The sequence below is a fragment of the Falco punctatus genome (assembly GCF_963210335.1).
Source record: "Falco punctatus genome assembly, chromosome: 6".
Taxonomy (NCBI): Eukaryota; Metazoa; Chordata; class Aves; order Falconiformes; family Falconidae; genus Falco; species Falco punctatus.
In genome coordinates this window covers 61,371,378-61,399,084 of record NC_137585.1, presented here as the reverse complement: position 1 = coordinate 61,399,084, position 27,707 = coordinate 61,371,378, and the positions used below count along the sequence as shown (strand labels likewise).

At 39.5% G+C, this 27,707-nt stretch overlaps 1 protein-coding gene across 1 annotated transcript in view; it reads right to left on the bottom strand.

Moving 5' to 3' along the window:
• SYT1 (synaptotagmin 1) overlaps positions 1 to 27,707 on the bottom strand; it is a 358,390-nt gene that overhangs the window by 5,445 nt on the left and 325,238 nt on the right. Inside the window, 1 exon segment of the mRNA XM_080392492.1 lies at positions 2,501 to 2,634. Within this exon segment, the coding sequence (XP_080248618.1) occupies positions 2,501 to 2,634 (134 nt within the window).

Here is a 27,707-nt window from a genome sequence, read left to right as displayed (position 1 = left end):
CCATATTAAATAGCATAGATTCACTGCTACTGAGCTGCTTTCCCTCCATGAGCTCCTTGTCTTCGCTCTCCAACAATCAAGAAACTTGTATAACCATTATTTTTTATTTGACTGTGAAAGTTTACTTAATGACTTTTACATGAGTTACCCAAAAGCCACAGTGATTTTTACCATACTAAGTCTAAATAACATTTAAAATGTGTTTTTCTAATGATGCAATCACTTCAGTAACCATAATGAAATAACTTCTAAATATAGTCTTTTATAACTAACTCCAAAATACACTGGCACATGACCAAAGTCCATAATTACAGATTTTACATTGAAGCTATATACTGAAGTAAATACCTATAAAGTTATTATAATAAACATGAAAAAAAAAAAAAAAAAAGGCAAGCAAAAATTTAAACAGCTAAACCACAATACTTCTTGCAGGTCCTATCTCCACCTTACAAAACTGACATGGAATTATAAAGCAAAATGGCCAAGTACCCACAGAATGCACTTAACCATGCCAAAACTCTGATCTGATAACTTGGAGGTGCCCATTCCAGTTCCCCAGTCCTGTCCCTATTTGGAAATCAAGACATTTGTGGACTAAATTGCTAGAGAGGCTCAACTTGATTAATCATTTTTGCCTCTGTGTCTTTGATGCTTGTTATGAGATCTTTCACAAGCACACAGACCAGCTTTTATTAAAATAAATGGGAATTAGACCCCACTGGATTTCCCATTTTTTGATTCCTAGAGCCCACAAACCCCACAGTACACGCTGCATGTGGGCTATGAAGAAACTCTAAACAGGCTGATGATGCATCCCAGTCACTATTCTTACTGCCTCACCTTGTCTATTTTTATTACCTTTGTCAGTACCAAGTCTATAAAAACCAAGCAGGCAGCTTTAGTTGAAATGTAGGCCTTGGCTCCTGGGCCAGTTGCTATCAAAGTCCAAGATACAGAGTCTCAAAACCTGTACCATGCTTTCATCTAATCAAGAGAGGGCTCCCAGTTTGGCTCAGGCCATTTAAACTTTCAAACTACGAGTAGCATGGCACCTAACTCATACGTAGACCTCTCACAGGCCACAAAAGGATGTAATCCCAAACTACTTTAATTATGGTCGTTCAAACTGGGATGATACCCTGAAGGTACGCTTTCCACATTCAGCTCCACCCAGAAAAGCTCCTGCCTTGCTTAATACCTCCATGGTCACAGGGCTCTGTGGGCAGGTGGGAAGCCAGCATACAGTTCTTTTCTCTTCTGAGAGTATTTACATGGATACATCTCCCCTGCCAATGAATGCTCTAACAAGCGTGCAAAATAATGAAATAGTTTCACACTAATGGTTAAGGCTTTAAAAAAATAGAGAAGGCCTGTACCAATTGATCTTTATGTGGTTTACACTACCTAGATCACACCAGAGACCAAAGTCTCTCCCTTTCCAAGAGAACCACCCAACTAACAGGTGATCTTATGCTCTGTGGCCAGCCATATACTTATTATTTATGCAGAAATTAATGCTGCACTCTCATCATAAGCTATAGGCACAGGTGACAAGAGTACTTGCTTACAACATTAAAGAGATAGGTTTAAATTCACTTAGGGAGGAGACTGAATTGGATGCAGGTTTCCCACATGCCTCCTGAGATGGAAAAAAAGAGCTTCTCTCTTGTGAGAAAAGGCTAGTTAAAATCAGAAGTTGTTAAATCTCACTCTCATGAATAAGAGATTATTTGCCTCCAGTAGCTCAGCCCAAAGGCAGGTAACAGAGTCCCTGAAAAAAAGACACAATGCCTTGTCCTGGTATTTCCCACTGCCAATGTAGGTGACTTCCAGCACACTGTGCTGACCTCTGAGGCCCCGTCATTTTAGGGGACGGCAGCAGCACCTGGAGAGCTGCTGGAAGATCCCCTGCAGTGCCTAGAAAGAGGTACTGCAGCACTGACCCCTGAGAATCTCAAATGTCTTTTTCAAAGGGATGTAGGAATCATTGAAAAAGTTTTCGTGGTGCGGTGAATACAACTTGAAAACAAGTTGTGATTAAATTATGTGTTTTACTTCAGAGGGATGCTGCAGTGCTTTCAACAAACAGGACCAATAAATGCATAGGGAACACATTTAACTGATGATGCCCATTTATTATTTCAACTAATTTGGGGAAAATTGCTATATATGCCTTTTCTTTTATCCCTATACTTTTTTGCTGGCACACTCCTTCACTATCACCCTGAGGGTATTTTATTTTTTTTTTCCAGAATCCATTTTTGTTAACAGAAAATGTCAGTTACCCATTTCTCACTGATGAATCAAAGCTTCGTAAGTACTGTGCATTTTATCATTTCCCTCTTGAAGCAGTCACACTCATCTAATGTAGCACAGGGCTGGCACCTAGGTGCTAATGAAGGCATGCACACGTGATAATTAACAAGATTCCTGTTAAATATTTATAAGGGCTGAGAAATGTAATGCAAAGGGAAGACAAAACACTGTTTGACATTACCTGAATTTGCTCAAATGGTACTTCAAAGCTGAAAGACTCATTGTAGTAGGGATTCAGAGTGTTCTTTTTAATTGTAGTCTTTTTCTTCTTCAGCCTCTTACCGTTCTGCATCAGATGGATCTTCACATAGGGATCTAAGTAATCAACACAAGAAGTAGAGCTAAGAACAGTAGTTCAGTATGTTTTATACAGATTTTAACCCTACACACACATTTAAGAGTCGATGAAAAAAGAAAGAAAAACCTTTAGCAACAAACAGCTTGTATTTAAACAAAGTCCTAATTTCCCCCATGTATGACTGTGAAGTTCTTGATGGAAAAAGGTACAAAACATTTATTGCATTATCCCCTTAACATCATGAAGGAGGGGTAAATTCCCACCTAACTTTGTTCCATAGCTCATTAACCATCCTGGAAATGTCTTTACGTTAACACCTTTTATTTGCTGCAAACATTTCTTAGCAATGGGGCTGTCTGGTGGCTTTCCCAGGAGCCGTGTGTGCTGCCGAATGCACGAGTGGTGGGCACAGGGCTCAGTGGCTGGCTGCTCTTCAGCTGCCTGGCAGCTCTTCACATTGCTCCTTGGGCAGGAGCTGCACTGTGCTTCTCCCACCCTCTGACCTCCCCAGCAGCTGCTACTGACAGTTATTTCATGGCAGGAAGGGACTTTACCCCTTAAATGCTGGTTCTCTTACCTTAGTGCTACGTGCAGCCAGAGCAAGGTGCACGCCATTGTACTGGTGTAAATTATGAATTGGTTTTGCCACGGTCTATTGAATTCCCATTCTTATTTTGTATGGCTTCTGGTGGCAAAGTAACATAACTGATTTGGTACCTAATCAGGTATTCCTTGCACAAACAAAGCTCTTGTGGACATTGCTGCTGTGAAGTGATATCTTAGTAGTTATACTTTCAATGGAAATTTTGCCTGCTTAAAAGAATAGCGGTTAGAACTCAATCTGTTACAAGAGCCGTGTTCCCATTCAGAGAATGAACTAGCAGTTCTTCCATGGTGGTGTTCATTAGCAGCACCCTCACTGAGCTCAGTTATTTTTCTGTTTAGGCCTAGTACAAAGCACCATTTGAAGCATCTCAAGCTCATCCTTTTCAACAACCTGTATGGTACTGTCACCAAAATTTGGGTAGGTTCCTCTCTTGGCTTTAGGCAGCTGAACTGCGATGTAGGTCAAGGCAAGTCTTCCCTCTAGTGAGCTGGTAAGAGCTATACAAAGCACCAGCTAGCCACAGGTCATCTGTGGTATAAATCAGGAGAGCCTAAATACAAACTGTCAAAGGAATGGGCTTCTCCTTTCCCTCCTGAGAAAAGGATGGGGCTACAGAAGAAGAATGACAAATGAACACTGAACTTAAATATTATCACTATGAGCAAACCATGCTTTATGAATCTGCAGTGAAATTCATGTACAGAAGAGTAATCGCATTCTGCTACAGTCAAAATATGCCTTACTGTGGAAACACAGGAGTTTGGGACAGCTAAGTTACTGGGGTGACTTGATCATGATCCCTTCAGTACCTCTGAAGGGAGCATAATTTTGGTAGTCGACTCTTCAAGCCAGCAGACAAGGGTGTAATATCCAACGGCTATGAGAAGAAACTAGAAAAATTCTAATTTAGAAATATGCATGTACTTTATAATAAGACTGAAACAGCTGGAATAGCTTCTCAGTGCTGTGAACTCTCTGTTATAGTGGGTTAAGATTCTTTCTCCCTCAAAAGACTCAAGTTCAAATAGAAATTAAATCTGGGTAGGTTTATGCTTAAGGCTAGATAGGGTTGCAAGGGTTCCTTTTGGCTGCACAATGTATGAATTAAGGGCTATCATGTGAACAGCAGAAATGCTAGCAAAAAGCCAGCAGAAGCCTATTTCTTTTTGAATACTGATTTCAACAGCAACAGCATACAGGGTTTTGAAGGTGGAAAACAGGCAGATATGGACACCTTCAGCATTAGTTTATACTTGAGAAAGGCTCATCTACCCCATTACATTTGCTGAGGCTCCAGGCTGAATGCACAATTGTTTTAACAGGAAAATAATGTTTTATGTATAGCTAATATATAGTAAGAAAGTATCACCAGTGGTAGACTGTTAAGATATGGAAATGAGATAAAATGCTGTTTAAATATAATTTGAGTAACTAGAGTAAGCTGGGAGGCTAAACAGTTTAGTAATACATTATTATTAAGGGGATTAGAAGCAAAGAATTCTGTTAAAGTAAATGCAGTTAATATAAACCAGTCCTTTAGCGATCTGTGCCTGTGCACATAATAGATTTTATGATTATTCATATGCCCATAAAGAACTGTATGATTTATATAGTGACACATATATATTCCTATCTTGATAAACATTCCATATTTTGAAGAAAAATGTTTTTAACTTAGAATTCAAGTCTATGTGAGTGCTCAGGGTCTACATGTATCTTCACTTTAAATGATTTGCTTCTATTGACTTTCTATCATCATGATCGTGTTGGAGCAAAATCTGACCTGGGATAACTCATGGCCATGGGACAAAGCCCAGAAGCTAGGTTTCTGTGGTTTCTTTTTCATGTCCTTATTAGCTGCTTCTGTTTGTCTGTCTGGGGATTTGAGTTAGGCTCAATAAAATGCTGGTTGTTCAGTAGGGAAGATCTAAGTGGTTGGGTCTCGTCTTCCTTGACAGTGCACAACTGTCAGTGGCAGAGGTCCCAAAGGGGGCATAACATGTGGTACAATTTCATCTTTTTTTTTCATCCAGGAGTAAAATTGTCATCCTAATCCAAATACAAAGCAAATGTGACCTAACTGAAATCTTGTTCCTTCTCTTCTAGTTTCAGAGGAAAGTATTAAATAAGTTTACTCATCACAAACATTTCAAATTAGAACAGGACGTCCAGCTCAAGTAAGTGGATGGGCCATTAGAGATTTTAACTGTATTTATCCTCATTAGATTGTGCATCCACTGCTTATCTCTTGAAGTATCCTGGTCTTACCTAGGTCTCCCCTCTCTTCATTCTTCTGTGTCTCATGTATGAGCCCCTCCACCAACGCATTAACTTCAGATACACTCTCCCATATGCCACAACACCATCCCTATAACAACTCCCTCCACTCTCCAGTAATCTATTTGCTTGTGATTGATACAGACAACCTGATACCTAATGACAGACATTCTGCAACTTCATGAATAAACCCCTGATAAAGAGAGATTCTCTTCCACCAAATAACAGAAGTTGAACTGCTTGGAGTCAATTACTGGAAGAAGGGAGGATAATCAAAAGAAAGCAGAACCTCTGGAAGATGCCAGTCTCCAGTGATTTTTCTGAGATAAAGTTTAGTGCTAATGGAAACATCTCTCCTCTCTACTTGCAACATAACCTCAGTGCTGGCACTATTACTCATGCTGAGTAATACTTTAATATGTAAATAGTCTCACTGAATAAGTGAGACTAGTAAGGATGACAGAACTGATATTACAGCCCAGCAATAATAAATTGGCTGTTGAGTGCATAGCTTACACATTAAGGGCAGGATTCTTTTGACTGAGTAGAAATGTCTACATCTGACACCAATGAAACTAAATAATTTCTCTTTATGTATTCTGGACAGTTGTCTCATTCCAGAGTAAATATGTGCCTTTGGTCAAATAAATTGCGCCCCAAAATACTTATTTCTCTCCAATGATACATGACAGCCTATTCATATTCATGTAAACAGTTACACCAAAGAAACTTCAAGTTAGAAAAGGTGGACATAATTAGGTTTTTTTCCCTCCAGTTTTATTACTTTCAAGTAAACAGGGATTTTGATCCGCATTACAGCCACAGATATCTGTGGCTGGACCTTACCCATCTGTCTGAAAGAAAGTGTGTTGCATTCAGAGCATTATGGATGCCCTTCTGCTGAAGGGGATAGAATGGCTGTGTCTTTTGCTTAATAATTAATATTAAGCAATGTATGGGATTAAATAAAATTCTGCTATTTATTCCCTCGTTAACAGTCTACCCATGAATGCTAAAAAGATGTACAATTCATAACTGATTGCGCATTGTAGATTTTACAACAACGTCTCAAGGGAGGCTAGCTGAATAGCTTTTAAAGCACTAGCGGACCTGCTGACACATTTTATTTTCCTGAAGTTTCCAGTAAGATGCCAACACATTATTTAAAAGATAGCTGAAATGGTATGTAATCTCAGGTAAAGACTTCTGCAGTCATTTGGACCGTGAGGCATATGCATACAATTAGAACCCTCTTAAAATAATGACTAGTTCATCATCATCATGTTGTAGACAAGATGCACTTCATTAGTAGAGGTTTTACAAAAGCAAACTTTACAGCTGAAAAAACCCCCACTACAACTCAAAAGAAGAAAATTGTGGCTAATGACAACATCTGAAGAAAAGGGGGAACTTGAGAACAACTGCTTGTCAGTGGATATAGGATGAAAAATTTGTTACAGGGATCAGTAATCATTTTCCACCTAGGCAGGAGAGAGTTCAGCACACAAATTTCTAATTGTATGGATCTTCAGCAGAAAAGCGTCAACAACATACTCAGCTTGAGATGGTTTTACTACAATGGTTTATTCTGAGCAGAAACAGAAGGATGGTGCCAATCTTTGTTAAATATTTTTAAGGCTTCTGGTAATCTAATCAAAATATGAAAAGAAAGCACCTAGGAAGTTGACAAATTTGAAAAATGCTACAGAGATGACACTGGAATTGATTGGGTATGCAATTACAGTCCTGAGCCTGTGTGTGTGGGGAGCCTAATGGTTTAAAGAGAAAATAAAAAAAACCCCAACACATAGCTCTGTGTGTTGGGATCAGAAAATACCCTTTACAGGCCTCAAGTAAGCCTAACATGGTCAACAGGAAAAGAACTGAGCCAGAACAGACTAGTCATAGATAGAGCTGAATAGTTTCATATACCAAAACACTGTAATAAGATGTTCTCAACTAAATGTAGAAACGAAAAAGAAATATGGTGCTAGAATTGCCTATGGCTGTATTTTTGTCTTCAAAATGTTCAGGATAACTGGGTGCTAATTAGCACGTTTTTCTCCATCAGAAGAAAATTTATGCCAAAGCACACATCACTGACATTTAGAGCAAAGGTGTCAGCAGACAGTAGTTCCTCCATTCCAGGAAGCAGAACAAATTCCTTAAGAGCTTAGAAATCGATCCAAGAACTAAAGAAAATCAGGTTTGGAAATGCAGTCTTATAAATAGCTCTGAAAATGTGGTTAGGACAGAGGTGACTTGCAGGGTGGATCGTTAGTTCCAAGCTAAAGAGCCATAATCACCCTCATCCTGCAGCAGCGCAGCGGGGTGGAAAGCTGATGAAATGCCAAGCCAGAGCCTTAGACCAGAGCTAGAGCAGCACTAGATTCAATATTGCACCCTTAACCTGCTCCTATTCCATGCAAACACTCTTCAGATGAAGTTTTTTTGGCTTACAGGAGCGGGCAGCAGGGAGAACAGCAATTTTATACAGCAAACAACTTTATTTTCTATACAGACTGTGCCAGGGATGAATGCTGACAGCATCAGCAATGCCTGCATGCTTGCTTCTGCCTTTGAGGAGTAGTTGCCAGAGTTGTGCTACAGAAAGGAGCAGGGCTCTCAGAGTGGAGCAAAACAGGATGAACTTCCCTGGGAGTTCCCACAGATCTGCTGATTTTTCCTAAGGATCATGGGACATGCTCCCTCTGTGGGCATATAAACTCTTCTCTATCAAGAGAGGGATGATTCACATGATGCTTGAGGCATCCGGGCCATGGATAATTTGCTGTGACTTTTTTTTCTTCTGTTTATTCATGTAAGGATGAGAGGGGATAATTAAAGTCTCTGAAATAATGAGTTTAGAGTGATATTGTGCCTGGATTGTCTAAACTAGTATTTTTCAGATGAATGGAAAGCTTGGAATGGGAAGGAAAGCCAGAGGGGGAAAATGTGTTATCTGGGAAAGAAACAATATAAGGTACAATTACTAAGAAGGAGTACAAGTGCTATGGTACCTTCTAGATTGCATAAAAGTTATAGTTTATATTCATTGATACGAGCTGTTGGGCCTTCTACCTTCCTCCAATTGAGCAAATTGAAGTTGGAACATTATTTTTAAGGAGCAGCTGATGTCTCAAGGGAAATACTGGAAAACATTCTCATTAGAAACAATTCTCTTAGCATAAAATGTAGGGTTTGTGAGTTTTCTTCTTATCACATTTCCTTGAAAACAGGATTGTTGATTTTTTTTAGAAGTTTATTTGCTGCATAACGCCCAGTCCTCAGCTAATGTTGACATTTAGCTACTCTCATCATAGTTTCCATAACCCCACCAGGCTGCAGATTACTTGATGTTATTGGCCAAATCTTTAGCTGTAACCAGTACTTGATCGATACACAAGGGAAAGGTGGCCAGCGCAAGTATTTGCTGTAGATTCCTGTGCAGCATCAATGCCAGTCCTGACCCCAGCAAAACAATTTTAAAAAACATTTTAATAAGCGGGCTGAGGATTGAGTGGTGTGCCCGTGAGATTCTCCCAACACCTCCCAGTACCATATGGGTCGTGAATGGAGTTTTGAAATTGCAAGCAGCTCAGATGGGCTGCCAAAGTGGCCTTGATCGCTGCAAACAGTTTACTTAAAAAGACTCATCTTACACTTGCTAACATCTATCTGTGCCCCCTGGGTAAACTGCTCCAGATGCAGCGTATGCGCACACAGAGAATTCACTACCCATCAGGCCCTTTCTTGCTCATCTTGTATGTCATAGCGCAACAAGTTAGATGACTTCAGATTACATATTTCCATCAGCCTCTTTAAAAGAAGATGCTTTAAGACTGGATAAGTTGTAAAAGAAAACATTTGTAATGTCACGTTCAATAACATTAGACAGATTCTCGAAAGAGTAATGGAGACTAGTAATCCATTTACAGTGGGGAAGAAGGGGTTGGCATTTATAAAAACTAGCAATAGCCTGCCTATAACGAAAAAAGTTAGAGTGTAGCAGAGAAGTCTCAAAGTAACAACTCTTCACTGGTGTGCAGTTAGACGAACATCAAGTTGCTGCTGAAATGCTGAATTCAGAGAACCAGGGAGCCTTGGGAAGAAGGAGGTGCTGTAAAACTGACAGTGAGCCAATGATTCCCTCACCCAAGAATCCCAGACTGAGGTTGCTGAACACGTAGAGCTGACAGTGGAAACAGAAATGTTCACGGTGGCCTAAGGGCTATTCCGCCAACACTTGAGTCTGCAATTCCACCCACAGTGCTTCCAACTGGAACATAACAACAAATGTTACAGTGCCAGATGGGCAAAGTAGCAGAAAACTGGGGGGGGGGGGGGAAGAGGGGAAAAGCAGCAAAAAAAAGCTGCCAAAACTTATTTAAAACCAGCACAAATTAGTGCTCATGAACTTATGATTAAGTTTACTGCCAGAGCAAGGCCAGCTGATCTGTCTCTTTTGCATCCAAGCAGTTCATTTCAGCATAGTTACACACAGACAAAACAAGCAGCTTTATAAAGTGCAGCAAGCGTGGGTCGAACCAACAGGAAAACGTAGCTTGAGTTTTGGCTCTGGCTAAACACAGAATGCTCTTGTGGAAATGCAAAGCAACTGAACCAAGCACTTTGTTAATGTGACTACATGGAAACTACGAGCATCAAAGCAGCAAACCTTGCTCCCCTGTATTTATACTGAAAGGGCAAGAACTGACTGCTCATGAAGCTTGAATGTTGTTACAAGGGGGGAAAGACAGCACAGCATTTTAAAACTTTAACTTACTGGAGAAGGGCAGCTGCAATCTTAGATAATAATTAAAAGAAATAAAAAAGCATATTGTAATATGTCATGTTTGTATACAAATAGAAAGAATACAATAGCAACTAAGATGAGGGAGGCATTAACGTCAAATGGTGGAAAGGTATTAATAGGGGCTGCTGATACAGGCAGACTCTCCAGTACAGGAATTCAGACAGAAACCAAAGCAAGCTGGCAATACTTCAGGCAGCAAATTCCAGCAGACTGCTGAGTTTGAATCTATGTAATGCCTTTTGATGAGATAGGGAAAAAAATAATTAAATTTATATTTATTAAATTGGTGGTACTGAAAATACCAGAAGATAATACTTAGAGGTTTACAGAGATTCAAAATACTGTCCTCAAGGGAACTGGGGAGGAAGGAAGGGGGAATACATATTGACTGAGGAATAACGATGGGCAGAAGAGCAGAGAGATAAGCAGAAGGACATAATACAGAAAACCCCAAACAACCCAACGTTCAAAAGCAGACCATGTGGGATGTTTTAGCAGAAGACAACAGGAGCTGGGTACATAATGATGTATTGAACTGGACTGTTAGTGAGTACCTGGAAGTCCTACAGATCTGAGCTGGCTATCTAATAAGTCCATGCAGGGAGGTGTATCAATATTTAGGTAGAACTGCCCTACCTCCCCCTGAGGCACATGCTGCTGAGTGGAGGCCACAATTCAAAAATCAGGCTGAAAAAGCAAGCACATGAAGAGCATTAGATGGTGAAGGCTGGGGTTTGGAAGGGCCAGACACCTGGGTGGAGAGCTGCCTCAACACACCTGGAAAAAGTGTGATGGAGAGGAATTGCACTTCACTTTTCAAGTCTCCACTGTTTTCCTACAGCTGTGCCAGCTTAGGGTTTTTTTGGTTTATCTGTTTTGTTTTACAAAATGAAGCAATTAAACACTAGCCTTTTCTCTCCACTTCTCTTTTGTTGATAGCCAAGAGTTTAAACTACTACTTGCTGATTTAGGAAATGTTCTTCAGACCTCTCTGTTGGCTGAAGGGATCTGAATATACATTTTCCACCTCTTGAGAGAGTGAGACAAAGTTGTAAGATATCAGAAACAGGTTCTCAGTCTGGTCTGCTGAAAAGAATGTTGTATCTTTATTTTTTATGCTCCTTTCAATTACTTAGTGGAGTGAAGGCTGGTGCCAAGTCTCCTTTCTTTGAGGGTCGTCACCCACCCTGCCTGTGTGAACATCATCTTTGGGCCTTGGCTCCTGTGGATATTTACTGCATATAGCTGTTTGCTTGCATCCTGAATGATGGTGGAAAAGCACCTACTTTAGGAATCCCAGTAGGCGATACTACTGGGTAGTAGAGTGACTATCAAGATTTTAGGGGAACTGACTGAAAGAAACCCAAGGGGATTTACAAATTTTGGTTAGTCATGAATTTCTATTTGCATGGCAATGTTTCTCTGTGCTTCCAGGCTTAAATAACAGGGATGACTGTCTGGAGGAAAATCACTGTGACACACAGAGAGAAAGGCAAGGACAGACACCCAAAAATAATGGGAAGAAAGCAAAATAAAGGGATTTCTTTCATATAGTGAAGCCCTGTGCTCATGGAAAGCATTGACTGAAAGGAAGTAGTGCCAGTCACAAAGAAGTATAGATGATACCCATTCCAAAGAGTATTTTTTCCACAGCTAAGCGCTGAGACACCTTTACTTAGGAGAAATGTTATGAAGACTGCGGTGCAGTAGGGAGCAACTTTCCATGTCCATTTTTGTTCTCGGAAAACAATTGACACATTTTTTTTCCCCTTCATAAACTGCTGACTGATAACAAACATATTCCCCTTTTGGTTACTCCCCTCCTCCTGCAAAAACCCACCCATCACAAAAAACCCAAACCCAGCAGCTGTGAAGCAAACCAAGTCCTAATCTCAAGATGTAGTGAGGACAGGCAGGAGTTCCAGGGTTACTGGGTAATAAAGAAAACCACATCAGAGTGAGTGGCAGCATTCATTGAAAGGAATTACCACTGAAACACCGAGAAACTCTATTAAAAACAAAACCTGGCCTAACTAGTGGATTAGCAATTTACTGCAGCAAAGATATACACATTTCATGCTACAGATTCTTCATGTCAACATTGCCACAGTAAAGTTTTATAGCTTGACTGCAAATCAGCATGATACTACTGTGTTGTGATTGCCTTTACGTGGAAAAAAGCAAATATACCCTTAAGGGTAATCTGCATTCTCTCCTCCAGAAGGTTAGACACTCAAAAGAAGACACACTAAAAAGAAGACAAAGACAGTGATAAAGGCTGCCTTACATCAAAACCACTGCACTATCCTATTGTTTACACGTGAGAGCTTTTTCAAATTCAGCAAACCCAGTTACGACCATGTAATCCATACCCTCGCAGTCCAAAATAATGTTAGTTGAATTGAGAGGAGAAGCAAAGGATAGCAAAAGTAGAAAACCAAACCACCATGATGTTTTATCTGTAATATGATAGAAAGGGTAGGAAGCACCCAATTACCTTATCTCACATAAATGAGTCACCAGAAGAACGCAAACCGATATACTGCAATATAATTCTGATGTTCTTAATAAAAACCTATTGCTTCTTCTTTATAAATGGCTTCTCTCATTCAGGTAAGCTTTCAGTCCTGGGCAACATGAAAGAGACATGCGTTTTGATGCAACGATTAAAACAAAAATAGTACTGAGAGCTAATACTGCAAGAATGCTGCAGTACCTAAGGAATAATAATAAAAAAATAGTCTTACAACATCAGTGACTACCTGTAAAGCAGCCTAATCCTAACTCTTCACAGCTGAGAAACCAACCCTAGTTATGCTTTATCAAGGCTCATATTTATTTTAAGAGCATATCAAGACATCCAAACTACATTTCATTAATCAGTGGCTACATATAAAGGGAGACCATCAGCATCCAGTTTTCAGTCTCAGTTTGAAATAATACCCCTAGTACTTTTTCTACCTAAGAAGTTTATATTTATACACATACCCATTTTCATTCTGTTTTCATTATTTTTCTGTTAGATTTGAGCTTTAAGGAAAAAATGTAAGTGGAAGGAAGGAGCTAAATGACTGCAGTCTTGCTTTTAGCCTACAAAACATTCATTCAGAATTACTTGGTGAAAATAAACTTAACAGATCTCTTTCTCCGCCTCTCTCCTGCTTCCCAACACATCCAGTGTCTTTTATGCAAGATTTTGGAAAGTATTTTGGATCTTCATATAGGCTATTTGTGGCACCTAATTTCAATGTGTTTTAGAGGACCAAAGTCCTTACTGCCTCAACACATACACCACCAATCCCATACATGAAAACAAAAGCAACCCATAATATAGTTACTTGTGGCTGTTTGGACACAGAGGCCACGTGAAACCTTTCCCTACACTCTCCGCTCGGAGCAAAGGCTAGTGATAAGTCCAGCTGATGTGCTTCCTGGTGGTGAGGAGAAGACTCCTGCAATACTGCAAAGCAAGAACTGCACCTGCTGAGGGAATGGAAGGGGACGTTCTGGATGGTGTTTTCCAATACTGTTGGGAAGACTGGCTTTGTTTTGGATTATGTTTAACCACAGTAAGGAAAAGAAGATCAAAACCAGATTTTCTTGGGATGGGGCAACATCTTCATTTCAATCTTAGTTAGCACAAGAAGTTACAATCTAGAACCTAGGCTAAATTTTTCAGCAGTTTCAACCAAGTTCAGCTAAGCTATGTCTGTTTTTCAAAAATAATAGCTGAATGAAAACTTATTCTGCAGTCTGACGAAAAGAAAAAAAAAAGTTTTGGAAAAGCCTGAAGGTCAGATTTTTAACTTGGGTACTGGCAGATGAAGGGCTGGAAGGCTACATGCCTGCTCGCATTCCTGGTGATTCCACATAATGAGAAGCAGTGACCTGAAACTTAAGACAAATTTTTACTTGGACAACAGTAACATCTAGATTATGCCCACTGAAGAGTTATGGAAGTGCTGAAGTCCTTGGTAGAACAGTTTATCTTGGTTGTTTACCCCAGACAAGTTACAAAAAGGAACAAGACCAGGAGGTAATTTGTCCTCTGCACAGTCAAAGATCAGTTTTTATGTTGTTTCATGGAGAACTGTGATTAAGAGTAATAGCCACATTAAATGTTCAGCAACTGCTTTATATACTGACATACATTGGAACTGGATGTAAATGTTCTGTTGTCACTGACGGACTGGGTTCATTGCAATTTAGGAAATAGCATCAAATAGTTTGGGTTGGTTTTTATTTTCCATATTGTCATTAGAGAAAAAAAAATGCAAAAGCTTTGTAGGTCTTGTACCAGCAAAGCCAGAGGCTGTTTGCCTAATCCCTGCAATAGCTACATTCAGTTTTGTAATTGATTATTTATGTAAAGAAAACCGGAAAAAGCTACTGTGGGATACATCGTTCTTCCTGATGGCATGATAGTTAGCTTTCTCTTTTCTTGCAGAATTTATAAGCTGGAATTTTCTATTGACTTGTAAGCACTTTATAATGCATTCAGTGCAGGATTTAAAATAAATTGAAAGAATCCCTTTATTTTACAGCTCTGTTCTGGAAACTGATCATGTAAATATGCGATCAGTTGTGTTAACATCATTGCAGTTGCTTTGTCCATATGCATGATCATATAGTAATTTTGGTATCAAAAATAAGTTTCTCTTCTTGCTCTAAGTTGTCAACAAGCAGAGGCGGAGTGAGCTAGATTTTAGTCTGGCTTTTGCATCACGTTCTAGGTACGGCAGCTGCTTGTGTAATGGATAGAACTGATAGCTAAGTATTGCCTGCGGATCTGTACTCCCACACAGCTTTACCTCATGGGAAAGGCAGCCCATCTCTTTTTATGTCAGTCCTGGGTCACTGCTTGGGGAAGCAGTAGAAGGCCCTGGGGGAGTGGGTCCAGAAGAAGAGCCAGTTAAGGGCAGGCCCTTGCTGCATCCCTCTGAAGGGATGCCAGTGGGCAGTTAAAACCTTATCGCTCTCTACAGTTGCCTGAAAGGAGGTTGTAGCAGATGGGCTTGGTCTCTTCTCCCAAGTAGCAAGGGACAGGACAAGAGGAAATGGCCTCAAGTTGCACCAGGAGAGGTTTAGATTGGGTATTAGGGAAAATGTCTTCAATAAAAGGGTTGTCAAGCATTGGAACAGGCTGCCCAGGGAAGTGGCTGAGTCACCATCCATGGAGGTATTTAAAAGATGTGTAGATACAGCATTTAGAGACATAGTTTAGTGGTGGACTTGGCAGTACCGGGTTTATGGTTAGACACAAATAATCTTAGAGGTCTTTTCCAACCTAAATGATTCTACGATTCTCTAAGGACTAACATTCAAGACAGACTAAAGAACAAGCGTTCAAGGCCAACAACATCGGCAGTAACAAAGCTCTGCTGCTGAGAACATTAGTCCTGCTATTAAACAAGAGGACAGACAGCTTGACAAATGGTGTCATTAGGTGAAAGATGGAAGTATTTATGATAAAATAACTAACAGCTCATGCCCCAACGTATCCAAATTCTTTAAACTCTTCCAGCCATTTAATGGCACAAATATCTATTTGACTGATGTGTTCACCACCTACTGTACACCGCTTCAGCTTAAAAGGCAGTCAAATGTGACACAACCTATCAGAAATCCAAAGGTACATGATAGTTTTCAGCTTGGATACCTGTTAAAAATTTATACAGCGGATATCCAATTTGGTACAAAAAGTGGTGGAGCAATCTGATCTTGTGCTTCACTGACAAACCAGATATATGCTGAGCTTCCCAGATTCATTCTGTGTGCTACTGCATTGAAACAAGATCTTGATGTAGTCTAGTCAAGGGATCATAATCTTTAATAAAATCTAATAACCCAGGAATCCAAAAAGCACATATGGATTTCACAAACCCTTTGGCTCTTCAGAATTGAAAGTAGGAATATTTGAAAAGACAAGCCTGAATATTTGTGGTTATTAGATGGGGAAGAGGAGGACAGAGGAGTGAAAGTGATAAGTGTTTTTATTTGGAATCACTACATTGAAACAATAGGAAAGGAAAGGCAGATTACACCACTTCCAAGCCCAGGCAGTACTTGTTGTATATGAAAGAGAATATAAATAATTTCACTGAAACTAAGCTCAAAAAGCAATACTCTTTTCAAGCGATGTTTTCCAAGTTTACTTAATACCTTTGAAAATCTATTCTATTTGGAGTGGTAGACAGCCCCATTTTCAAAGACACCTAACTCCTGTTAAAAAAATCACTGGTAAGAATGTGAAGCAATCAATTCCCTTGGAGGCTTCAGCTTTCCTCTGGGAACTCCTATTGAACATTTTCCTGCATTTGTCAGTACCTAGGTGACAACAGGCCTCTTTTTTCTTCTTCTGAACAATGACAGTCAAGACAGTCACTCAACAGGAATAAGAAATAATTTAAATTCTTTTTGTTTAATGTACATGCCAGTAATAGCAATCAGCAAGCAATAATACTAAATTTGTGGATTTCAGAAAGACAAAAAATTATCCTGTCAGAAATTAAGATCACAAATGTTAAAAAGAATGACCTAAGGAGAACAGAGGTTTTAATTAAAAAAGCGCTAGATTTAGCAAACAATAAACTTGCCTTTCCGATACCCTCGGGAAAGAGAGAGATGGGGAGAGACACTGCCTCTGGTTAGCTTGCCATTAGCACAAAGGAAAACAATTGCAGGGCTTAGGGAGGATTTAGCTTTAACAAACGCTTATCACAAAGTCATGTCACTGCACACTATTGTTCTGTATTTGGAATGAAATTAATTTCCAACTCCACATTAACCTTTTAGAGTCCCTGCTTGGTGGAGGAATTTAATCCTTTGGATTTTGGTATGTCACCAGCAAAGGCCATTTCTAGATTTGGTGAGTTTGACAGCTTATTACCTGGAGAGCACTTTAATAAAGTGGAAAAAAAAAAGAAAAGAAAATCTGTTTCCTTCCATAAAGGACAGTAAGTATATCAAAACACCGAGAAGTTGAGTGTCTTGAATCAAATCGGTAAGAAAAACACAATAAAGGCAAAATCCTATTTTTTTTTTCAATTCCCATAACGTACTATTCCTCTGTTTCATAATTAACCCACTGATACCACACCAGCACGCTTTCAAGCCATACACTAGTATAATAAAACCTGTATTGTGATGGAGCAGGTGTTTTCAAAACTTATTGAAAAATATGTCTTCTAATGTGATGAAGAAAGACCATTCAGCTGGGTAATGGGAAACAATTTGTATCCTTACTGCAAAGTAAGATGAAAGTGGTGATTTAGAGAGCAGTGAAAGCAGGAATTTCAGCTCATGTGGGGAAGCCCATTTTCTGGTCTTTATTAGTCTTAGTGCAACAACTGTCTTTGTTGGTCTCTGCAGGACTCTGTCCCCACCGCATTCCAGGAGCCAGAGGAGCCCTCTGGAAGGCGGAGGAAATCTGCTGTCGCTGCCATATTAGGAATCAAACCGAGTAGCAAAAGCCCTGGCTGTGTGGAGATAAACCAACAGGGGATGCGTTTGCCTCCCAGCCAAATGAGTAAAGCAAAGTGATTGAGGAAACAAAATAAATAATAATTAGAAAACAAATCCTAGGCAGTAGGACTGACTGCTTCTTTATCTGCTTTTACTTTCATTGTGCTTCCTGCTGAAGTGTAGCTCAAAAGTAGATTTGCAGATGTGAGCAAACCCCGTTTCTTAAGCTTCTTTTTTTTTGCTATGGAATGAAATAATCCCAAGATACATAGCAATGATCAGCTTCAAATGTTTTTAACAATCTTTTTGGCTGGAAAGGCATCATTATACTGCAGCAGAGCCAGTGTAAATTGCTCTCACTCTATTGACATAAAATTCAATTTACAGCCAGTCTGGCCCTTCCACTAAGATTTCCACTAATCATACATAGATGTAGTCACTCTTGCACTGGTGATCAGCCTTGTAGTCCATATGAAATCTCACCTGAAGTACAAGCTTTACTAATGATTCAGGTCTTTGTCTCTGGAAGCAGAACACAGGACTTGCTGTTACACTCCTGTATATGTGCATGGATGTATTTTGAGCAATCTTTATTAGAGAGGGTCTGTAAGTTAACTAATCCATTATGCTGTTGGTGAAAAGATGCAATTCCACATAGGTATGCTTCAAATCTACAGATCTTACATCTGCTGTGCATGAATAAGGGCCAGATCTGCAAGGCACGTCAGTGCGCAGCCTGTAAAGCAGGGGTCCTCAAACTATGGCCCGCGGGCTGGATACGGCCCCCCATGGTCCTCAATCCGACCCCCGGTATTTACAGACCCCCCCGCCAGGGGTTGGGGGGGGAACCAAGCAGCCACAGATGGCTGCCTGCCACTGCATCCGCGCGCCGGCCCCCTGGTTAAAAAGTTTGAGGACCCCTGCTGTAAAGTATGGGAAAGTCTTACTCTTATTGCATGGCATTTGACAGCCCAAACTCAGCATAACAAACTGTCCTGTGTGAAAGCTGTCTGGTTCTACTCAGCATTGCAGAAGCTGCAAGATGATGGATGCTCACCAAGATGCAAATGCTCCAGATGCCATCCCAACAGAGAGGAAGGACTTCTGGGGTTTGGTGCCTGCACCCATGCACCAGTCCCACACATACGGCAAATGTGCCATGTGCCCTCCTGCTCCTCAGAAGCTCACAGTGCAACCATTCCACCTCCACTCACGTTGCACAAGTACACACCCCACTGCATGTCAGTGTGCTTAACAAAAATCAAGATATAGGTACAGTTTGGGTTTCTATTCTGAAATCCAGATGACCTTTGTTTTTAGCACCTGTTATTTCACAGAAAGAAAACAGTCTGGAGAACAAGAAAACTTAGGGAGAAGGATACATAGTTAAGCAACAATAGCATTTCAGCCTTAGTAATAACTTTGTTACCCGAGATGGTTGTCTTTGGTTGCAATGGGTAGGGAACTGTTGCATCTACCTCTTTTCTAACCCTCAGCCATGAGGTTCCTGTGGCATCACTTGTCTCACACAATGAAAATGAATGGGGTGGTTTACCCACAGAATTTAATTCAACTGATTGCAAAGATAGCGGCAGAAATCGTATTTTTCCCATGGAAATATTGCCACCTCTTCTGAGAGTAGAGATGGTTTGTGGAAGGTGGTAGACTAACAATAAAAAAGACGTCTGTATGTATGTCTCGTATTTGTTCAGGGGAAGAAGATCAGTAGGATTCTGTCAACCAGCATGTTGTTTTGGTATAAAAATAAGCAATGACTGAGGGAATGCAGAAATAGGATGGTAATCATGGCTTTCTATAGCTTTTGGGACAAGAATAAAGCTGCAGTTTCCTAATTATATCGTGCTTACCCTCTAGCATACCGATCTCATTGCTATCTTTTCTCCTTTCTTGCTAAGGCGTTGTAGTTGCATGCTGTTGTCAGCTCCAAGCATGCTGATTTTCTGCAAGCTGGTCTTAACTACTCAAATATCCACAAACTATATGAATATTAGCAAATAAAAGCTGTGTATGATTCAGTTGAAGCTGCATCAAGGTACTCCTTTCCACCCACAAAATCAAAGCAAGGAAAAACAGGAGCTCACAGGTGGTGACACCAACCAGGGTGGGGAAGATCAGAAGCATACTTTCATAGGGCATCACACCATTAAGCACACATCACTAGTGGGAGCCTGGAAACTGGGCTACACCCTGGTGCCTGGGAGAGCCCTCTGGTTAAAGTAGAATTCAGACTGATTCACTCTGAAAGGCAATGTGGTGGCACCCAGAGGATGCAACTGGATAGTCAGCCTACAACCATCTTGCTGCTAATAGAGTTCAATTTTCTATTTACTTGGAGTCAACAAGGAGGTTGCATCCTGTTTTCTCATTTATGTTTGTGGCTGATAAGAAAAACTGATGTGCTGGATGGGAATTTAAGGGGAGTAGGGAACAGTGGGGTTTGAAGCCATGTTTCCCTTCCATTCCAGGTTATGGGACTTGTATCTGTACTATTGATTTAAAAGAGATAAGCAGAGCGGAGTATTAACAGAAGAACCAACTTTGCATTAAGTTCATCAGTTTTTCCTTTGCAAAACTGTTACTATATTTTTTTCATAGATATGGTTCAAGTACAGAGAAGTATTGTTCAATTAAGAATTAGTGTCTGAAGAGTAACACAATGTTTGCAGCAAAAGTTACTGGTTGCAAAGAAAAACAGTGAGAAGATGTGAAAAATATGGCTTTCACGCTGCTACAATTTTTTGTCAACTAACTTTTCCTCAAATCAGATAGAATATAAACTCTGAGTCTTACTGGCACACGTTTGGTATCTCAGTTAGAATTTCATGAAATAAGGGCTTAAAGTGCCTTTAAAGCTTTAAAGTGAGCTCTGTTACATAAATTTGCCAACAATAGATTATGTACTGCACCACAGCAGTTCAGTTTTATTTTTCATAGCATCCCTCTCATTCTAACCATAGCAAATTCCAGACAAGGCTGTAAGCAAAACCCACAGAAGCTTTTCAAAGGCTCTGTATTTTCCTGTTTCTCCTGGAATTATCACTGCCTTTGTTTCATAAACTTTTGAACTTGCCATAAACGTGTCTCGGTATGTTAAATTACTGTCCTTCAACCAACCCCAGACTGTGAAAATACAGTAGATGACAAAAAGATTTGACATTTATTTAAAAAAATGCCTGTATACCCCAACTTTATGTTTTACTTTTTGTAAGTAAAGAGGTGACTTTGCCAACCATTTCTAAAGGATTAAAAAGCCTGCTGTGTCACCTCATATATCTTCGTTCAGTTTCTAATGCAGCCAGAGAGCACAAAGGCTGATAGAAAACCTTTTATCATTTGCAGTTATCGACTGGGCCAGAATATAGTATTAGGTACGTTAGAAACTTTTAGCTAAAACTTCTTTCCTTTGAAAAAAGGCTGGTCTCCTAAGTGAAGGAAAGCAAGCAGTCTGACTTCAAAAAGGTTGTTATTATTATCCAGAAACCTAACACATTTTAGGGAAAAATAGTTGGGGGCACTTTAAATAACAACCTATTCTCTACTACATCGCTACAATAGTCCAAAAGTCTTTGGATGTTCTAAATCACTTTATACACCAGGATGAAAGTTGCTTTGGAGAGTTTTAGCTGCCCTCAATGATACGGGGTCTTTTATTTAAAAAAATGTATATATCAGTAGGAAAAGGCAATTTAAAAAACTGTTGCTTCAGTGAGAGGGAAAGTTAGTGTTTTGTCCTGAGGCTCTTTATCCAAGATGCAGCTGATCTTAACGTTAAGTGTTTCCAGCAAAATGTAGGCAGAATCCTCTTCTCCTGACAGCCTCTTGCAACTGCCAGTGCATCGAGGCATTCACAAACTAGAAAGTCTGAGGCAAAGGCTGATATTAAACACTGGAGTACTACCCCAAACTAGGTGCCAAGAACTCTGCAAAAGAGTCATATAAAATTTTATACTTTTACATATATATGTGAATTTCTAACTTTTATATATACTTAAAATGTATTTTTAATATCTTTCTACTTGCTTATGATTCCTGGGGTTAGGTTTGCTTTTCTGTCTGTCTTCTCTTCTAGTATGGATCAGAATCTGGACCTTATTCTACGGCATCAGCCTATTTACTGACCAGAGAGAACCCACTGAAGAAGTCTGGCATTGATATTCAAGCCAGCAACCAGCTCCTGTAAGTACTGTATCGTTAGAGAAGTGAGCCTGCAAAATCAGCCATGCACAGTCTTTAAGAATATTCACTGCTGCCAACTCTTGTGATTTTATTACAGTTCCTGAGATATAGAATGTATTTCTTGTTGCCTTAGTTTCTCAGCATTATGTTGTCATGAGAGATTTGCAGCTTGCATTTCAAATAGAAAATAACTTCTCTAACCCTCACAGCCAGAAATAAAAGTCTGAAAGAATAGAATTCAAAGCTTCAAACGAGGAATAATTCATTTATTACCACTTAAAACATACTTATTTTTAAGCCAAAAGCAAAAACTTGGGAACGGGTTTGCCAATATTGCTACTGTCCTCTATTTACCAACAGCATGCTCTACAACTGAGCCACCTGTGACCTTTTTTCTTACATCTCTTAGTTCCCATTTCAACCATTGTCAATTTGCAGTAATAAAAGCTTTAAAAGCATCGTTGGGAAGGCCTTATACTTGTAGTTTTGCCTGACATTTCTACCAGGAAATTTTCAGAACTGAGTGAAGTCAGAATCAGTCAAAGCAAAGTCCTCAGAAAATTCTTGTTGGTGTCCTCCTCAGAGCTAGGACAACGGCATCACGAATATACTGAACTGAGTAAAACATCAAAACAGACATGGAAAACAGCCAGAACTGTACTGGTTGACTCCCTACCAGATCAGCATGAACTCACCCACACAGATGTTTTCACTGTTTTGGTAAATATTTGTCTAACTACTGTAGTCTGTGTTACACTGGTTTTATTGCTGAGAGAAGATTTATCACTAAATTTCCTACAGCCCTCTTCCAGCTTTAAGTGTGATAGAAAGCTCCTTTCTAGATTATTATTTAGTTTTTTTCCTGGGGAGAAAATAAAGCAGTTTAGAAGACTAATCAGACAAAAGTAGGGTTTTGAAGTGCTGGACACAAAAATCCCTCCCTGCAGTTTCCAAAGTAAAATAGCTGTGCCACGTAATTCTGAGGCAGTGCCTGTTTATTTTGCTTTGATTTTGTTGAAAATTAAACTTTGAGCTCTGGCAAGCATGAAAGAAGGGTGCCAAGCAAAAGAAACCAATACAAGAGGGCACTGACTCATGGTGCATGACTGGTGGCTCCTCAGGCAGCTGGTCTCACACAGTCATGAGGAGAGCAGCATCTGAGTTTATGCTCTTCATCTGAATCACTTGGAAAGAATCTGTCCTTCTCTGCTACTTAGAAAGGGACATAAGGAGGAAAAAAGGCTCTGCCTACCATTTAACTATTATCCTAAAGATTCCTGACCGGTCTGGTATCCCTGATTCATGGGACCTCTGCATTTCCTCATGCTCTTTCACAAACGCCAGGTTTCTTGCCCTGGTTTGTTAACAGGGCTTAAAGACTTGGTACACCTTAACCACATTTCTCCTGCTTTCTCTTTATGTCCTGACTGTAGAAGGTAACTATCTCATTTCTGTTTATACTGTGGTCTATAAAATTTGATCCATCTCTTAAAGAGACTTTGAGGGAGCAGTAAATATCCAGATCATCATTTTACTGCCTTGATTCATAGCACAGGACATCCGACTTCCACGGATGGTTGCCCATAAATGTAATCTGAATGAAGACGTTCCCTTAAAGAATTCAGTGGACAAGCTCCCTTGTTTATTTTTCACTGAATTTTATTTGTACTTGTAAAAGGAAAGTGGGAACACTGTGACCAGTCAATGAGATCTTTAGCACTATTTCACCAAATGATTACTTCATCAAGATACTATTTTCTGGCCAAGCTAAAGATGATCCTTTAGAAAGACACCAAACCAGACTTACAGACTGCAGGCTACTCCATTAGCTCATATTCTCTGTCTTTTAAGTTGGTTTCACATGAAATCTCACGGGATGACTTATTACTTATATTATCTACCACCCTCATTGCTCTGAGGTGCTTTAATAAAACGTAAAGAAATCCAGCAAACTCAAAACCCTCTTAATATCTATGAGCATCTCTTAAACTGATAGTCTTTTCTTTCTTCATGTATTGATTCTGGAAGTTTTAGCTTATGTGGTAGCATTTGCTAGTGACTTAGTTTTCACTGTTCTATGTTAAAAACTGAGAATAGCACAGTAACACAGCTATTGCAGAATACAAAAATTTGATTCAGTAATTGAGAGCTGTTATATAGTTGAGCTACATTAGATAAAGTAACACCTTATAGAAGTATTCACAGCTATTACAAGCTACTCATGTCACCACAGATTCAGCTTGGTACAGTGACAGTACTGAATATATTCAGCTTTGTTTAAAGGTGACTTTTCTCTTTCATCTGTTGACTGCAGTACCTTTTTCAAAATAATTAATAGAAGAACTGGAAAGGCTCTCTCTGTCTTTGTGGTTCTCTGTAGCTTTTGCAAAGGATTAGATGAAAACATGATTTAAATCCTGGCAGAAATAATCAAATCCAATTGGAAGAACAGGAACCCATTCACATCCAGGCCCAGAGTTAATAAACCCAGTTGATTGGTTTCAAATGTGATGTTTCTTAAGAAGAGCAAGAGGTGAGCTAGCCAGTCTTTGCATCATCATTCCCCCTAGATTTTTTTTGATCATTTAAAGGGTCCATGTTGTTGGGTGCCACAAGATGTTTGTCCTTTTCTTACAAAAAAAGTGTGAGAGAGAGACAGAAAGAGGTAAGAAAGAAGCATTGAACCTAACAGTTAAGAAGTTTACCTGAAAGGTAGGTGAAAGGGGCTGAAGTCCTCTCTCCAATGAATATTTACTTATTTATAAGAATGGAATAATTTGGGCATGGTTACACCCTAGCATCTAATAACCTAGTGTAGAGACGACTCCCCTGGGAAGGAGATTTGCTTTCCTGCTCCAAAAGGACTTTACCCTCTCTAAATGTCAAATCTGAAAATCCTCCTGGCTGCGTTCATTCCCAGAAGGAGAAACCGTGGTACTGTCAAGTTTTGAGGAACTTAAAGAGTTTCAAGGAACTCAGAGGAGCCTAGACCTAGTCCTTTTTCTAAACAGTTTTCTTGATTTCCTAAACAGTTATGTAAATATTGCTTTCATGACATTCTTTCCTATAATGGAAATAAACATCTCCTTTTCACAGGCAGTGTTTGACAGTCCTCCTCTGACATGATAAAGTAGCTCCATGTTTTGCACAAAGCATCCCAGATTTGGTTTACTGGCAATTAAAAAAGCCGTCTAAAAAAACTTAGATAAAATGAGAAATAAGAATTGGCCAAGCCCGTTGCAGACTGCTGAGTTATGGCAGAGCAAGCACACGGGCAGCGCGCAAGAGGTAAGCCAGTGGGGTTTTTGTTTGAGTAACAGCTCTGTGTGACGCACAAAGTAAAGGCAGGCACAATTATCCCATTTATGGTCACGGAAACACAATTACGCAGCTAGTGCTCAATAGACAAAGATTGCTGATCAATGAAAACTACGTGGCACTCCCCCACAAAAGAAGAATAAGATTCACACCGTTAGGTACTTCAGCTGCTAGCCAGCACCCTGCTAGGTCCTGATCCCTGGCTCAGCTGCGATGCCACGAAAACCAATTGTGCTGCCCAAAGCTGCCTTTGAAGCAACCCCAGTGAGAAAGCGGTGAGAAACTGATTCTAACAAAGTGAAGACAAGGAGGCACTTCAGACAACACCAGATAATTTAAAACTCTGCACAGCTCCCTGCTAGAGTAAATGGGCACATCACTATCATCACTGGTGAAATTTTACCTGTTCAGATAAGCAGAGAATTAGGCCAATAATGCCCTACCAGAGTAAACTACGTAACTATCTGTAAAGGTTACCTTTGCTTTCTTTATAATGGAATTATCTCCACAAAATCAGTTATTTAGCCACTGTAGTTATAAAACTGTGCAGGAACTCCACAATTTCTATCATCAGCTTATGATTGTCTTTCATTATTATTAATTCCAATAGTGCCATATAGTGATAATGAATCACAACAGGGGCACTGCTTCAGATATTGTTGCACAGTATATCCACCAGACCAGAACAACTGCCTGCTGCATTAGGATAATTCTGACATGCTTTGTCTTTTTTCCTATAATTTTTTTTGTTCCCTCTTTATTTTCTCGGCTCTCAGCTTCCTAATCTAAGCAAAACCAATGGTAATATTTTCCTCTTTGATAAAAGCCCTAGTGACATCTCAATTTATTTTTGAATCAGTCTGTCTGTTTCAGTTCAGATCGATAGTCAGGTCCACTAGACGTGTCAAGACCAGCAAGTAAAAAGGCATACTTGTTGAAACTAGAAAAGTCAACCCTAAACACACTGTCTGACACCTAGAAACATCAGGAACACTCCTTGAACAAGAAAAATGACATACTTTGGTGTTTAAAATAATGGGATTACCTTTTTAGACCTGGTGTCACTGCTTTGCATCTGGCTAAATTATTTACATCTGTGCTGAATAAGCACAAAGCCATGCCTTTACAGTCTGGTAGCACTCTACATCGTCTTTCACACACAGCTACATGATTAAACAAGTCTTTTGTTGAACTAGAAAATCAGGTTCAAGCTCATCCCTAGACCAATTCCCTAATAATGATTTTTCTATCTTGCAATCTGAAGTTCAATTTAAGAACTAAGGAGAGATGAAAACTGTATTTTCCTTCATGAGAATTTGCCTTGTTCAGTTCTAAACATCATCAAAATATATATTGGGAATGTACTGTCTTCATTTATATGTGAGTAACTTTTTACTTGTTCCTTCTTTCTTTTTCTCTTGAGGAGTATAGTCTATGTCCCCTTCTGGCATCTAAAATCCCTAACTTATCTAGCACCAGAGAAGTCATTTACTGTTGAGACTGTAAGCTCTTTTTTGCAATCTACTGCTCATCCACATTAAGCACGATAGATGCTGCATACATTTTTCAGACCCTTACAACATCAGCTTCAATTCCAAAAGGATACAAACTATGATATTTATCTTCTTCAGTCTCTAAGAGACACTGCAAATGCCCACTATGCATAGAGAAAGGCACTCTGCCTTGGTTTACTGTTGTAGGCATTTTTTTTTTTTTTTTAATTTTATGGCCTCTTGTTTTCATAAGGGCATCTCCTAATATATTACCAACTGCATTTCATACTGATTGAATTTTCTTAGCATTTAATCTGTCAAAAATAATGTTCTAATGACTGTGACCCTAAAATGCTGAATTAATAAAATATGTGAACATTGTTCCATTTCTCTTCAATTTGAATACTTAAGGATGTTGAAATTAAACTTTATCATAATATTCAAAAAAGCCCTTGCCTTTAGCAGAAACAAAGAAAATTTTCAAATTGCCAGCACCAAGCTCTCAAGTTTTCCTTACATAGGACCCCAAAATTTTTTCCCCCCTTGTTTTCAGGATTCTTCTTTTGCAGCATATGATTAGCTGGAACAATGCTCTGTTCACACTGATGTTCAGAAATTTGCTTGGAAGCTCATTTTCAGACTGATTCAATTCTAGAAAGGGGCTGCATATATTTTAGCGTTAGTCATTCATACAGAGAAATGTATTTTTCATTAGGTTTCTTTCAGTACATTTCATTTTCTATACATGTACAAACAGAATAAGAGGGACTCAGCCTTAAACAGCCAGCAATATAACTACAGCATAAGACTACAAATGCTTTATCTACATATGATTACTCTTCCATTGCATCAGCTACAATCAGAATATCAGTTTAGATAGTTTCACTGAAAATATTCAACAATATGCAATTTTTTCTT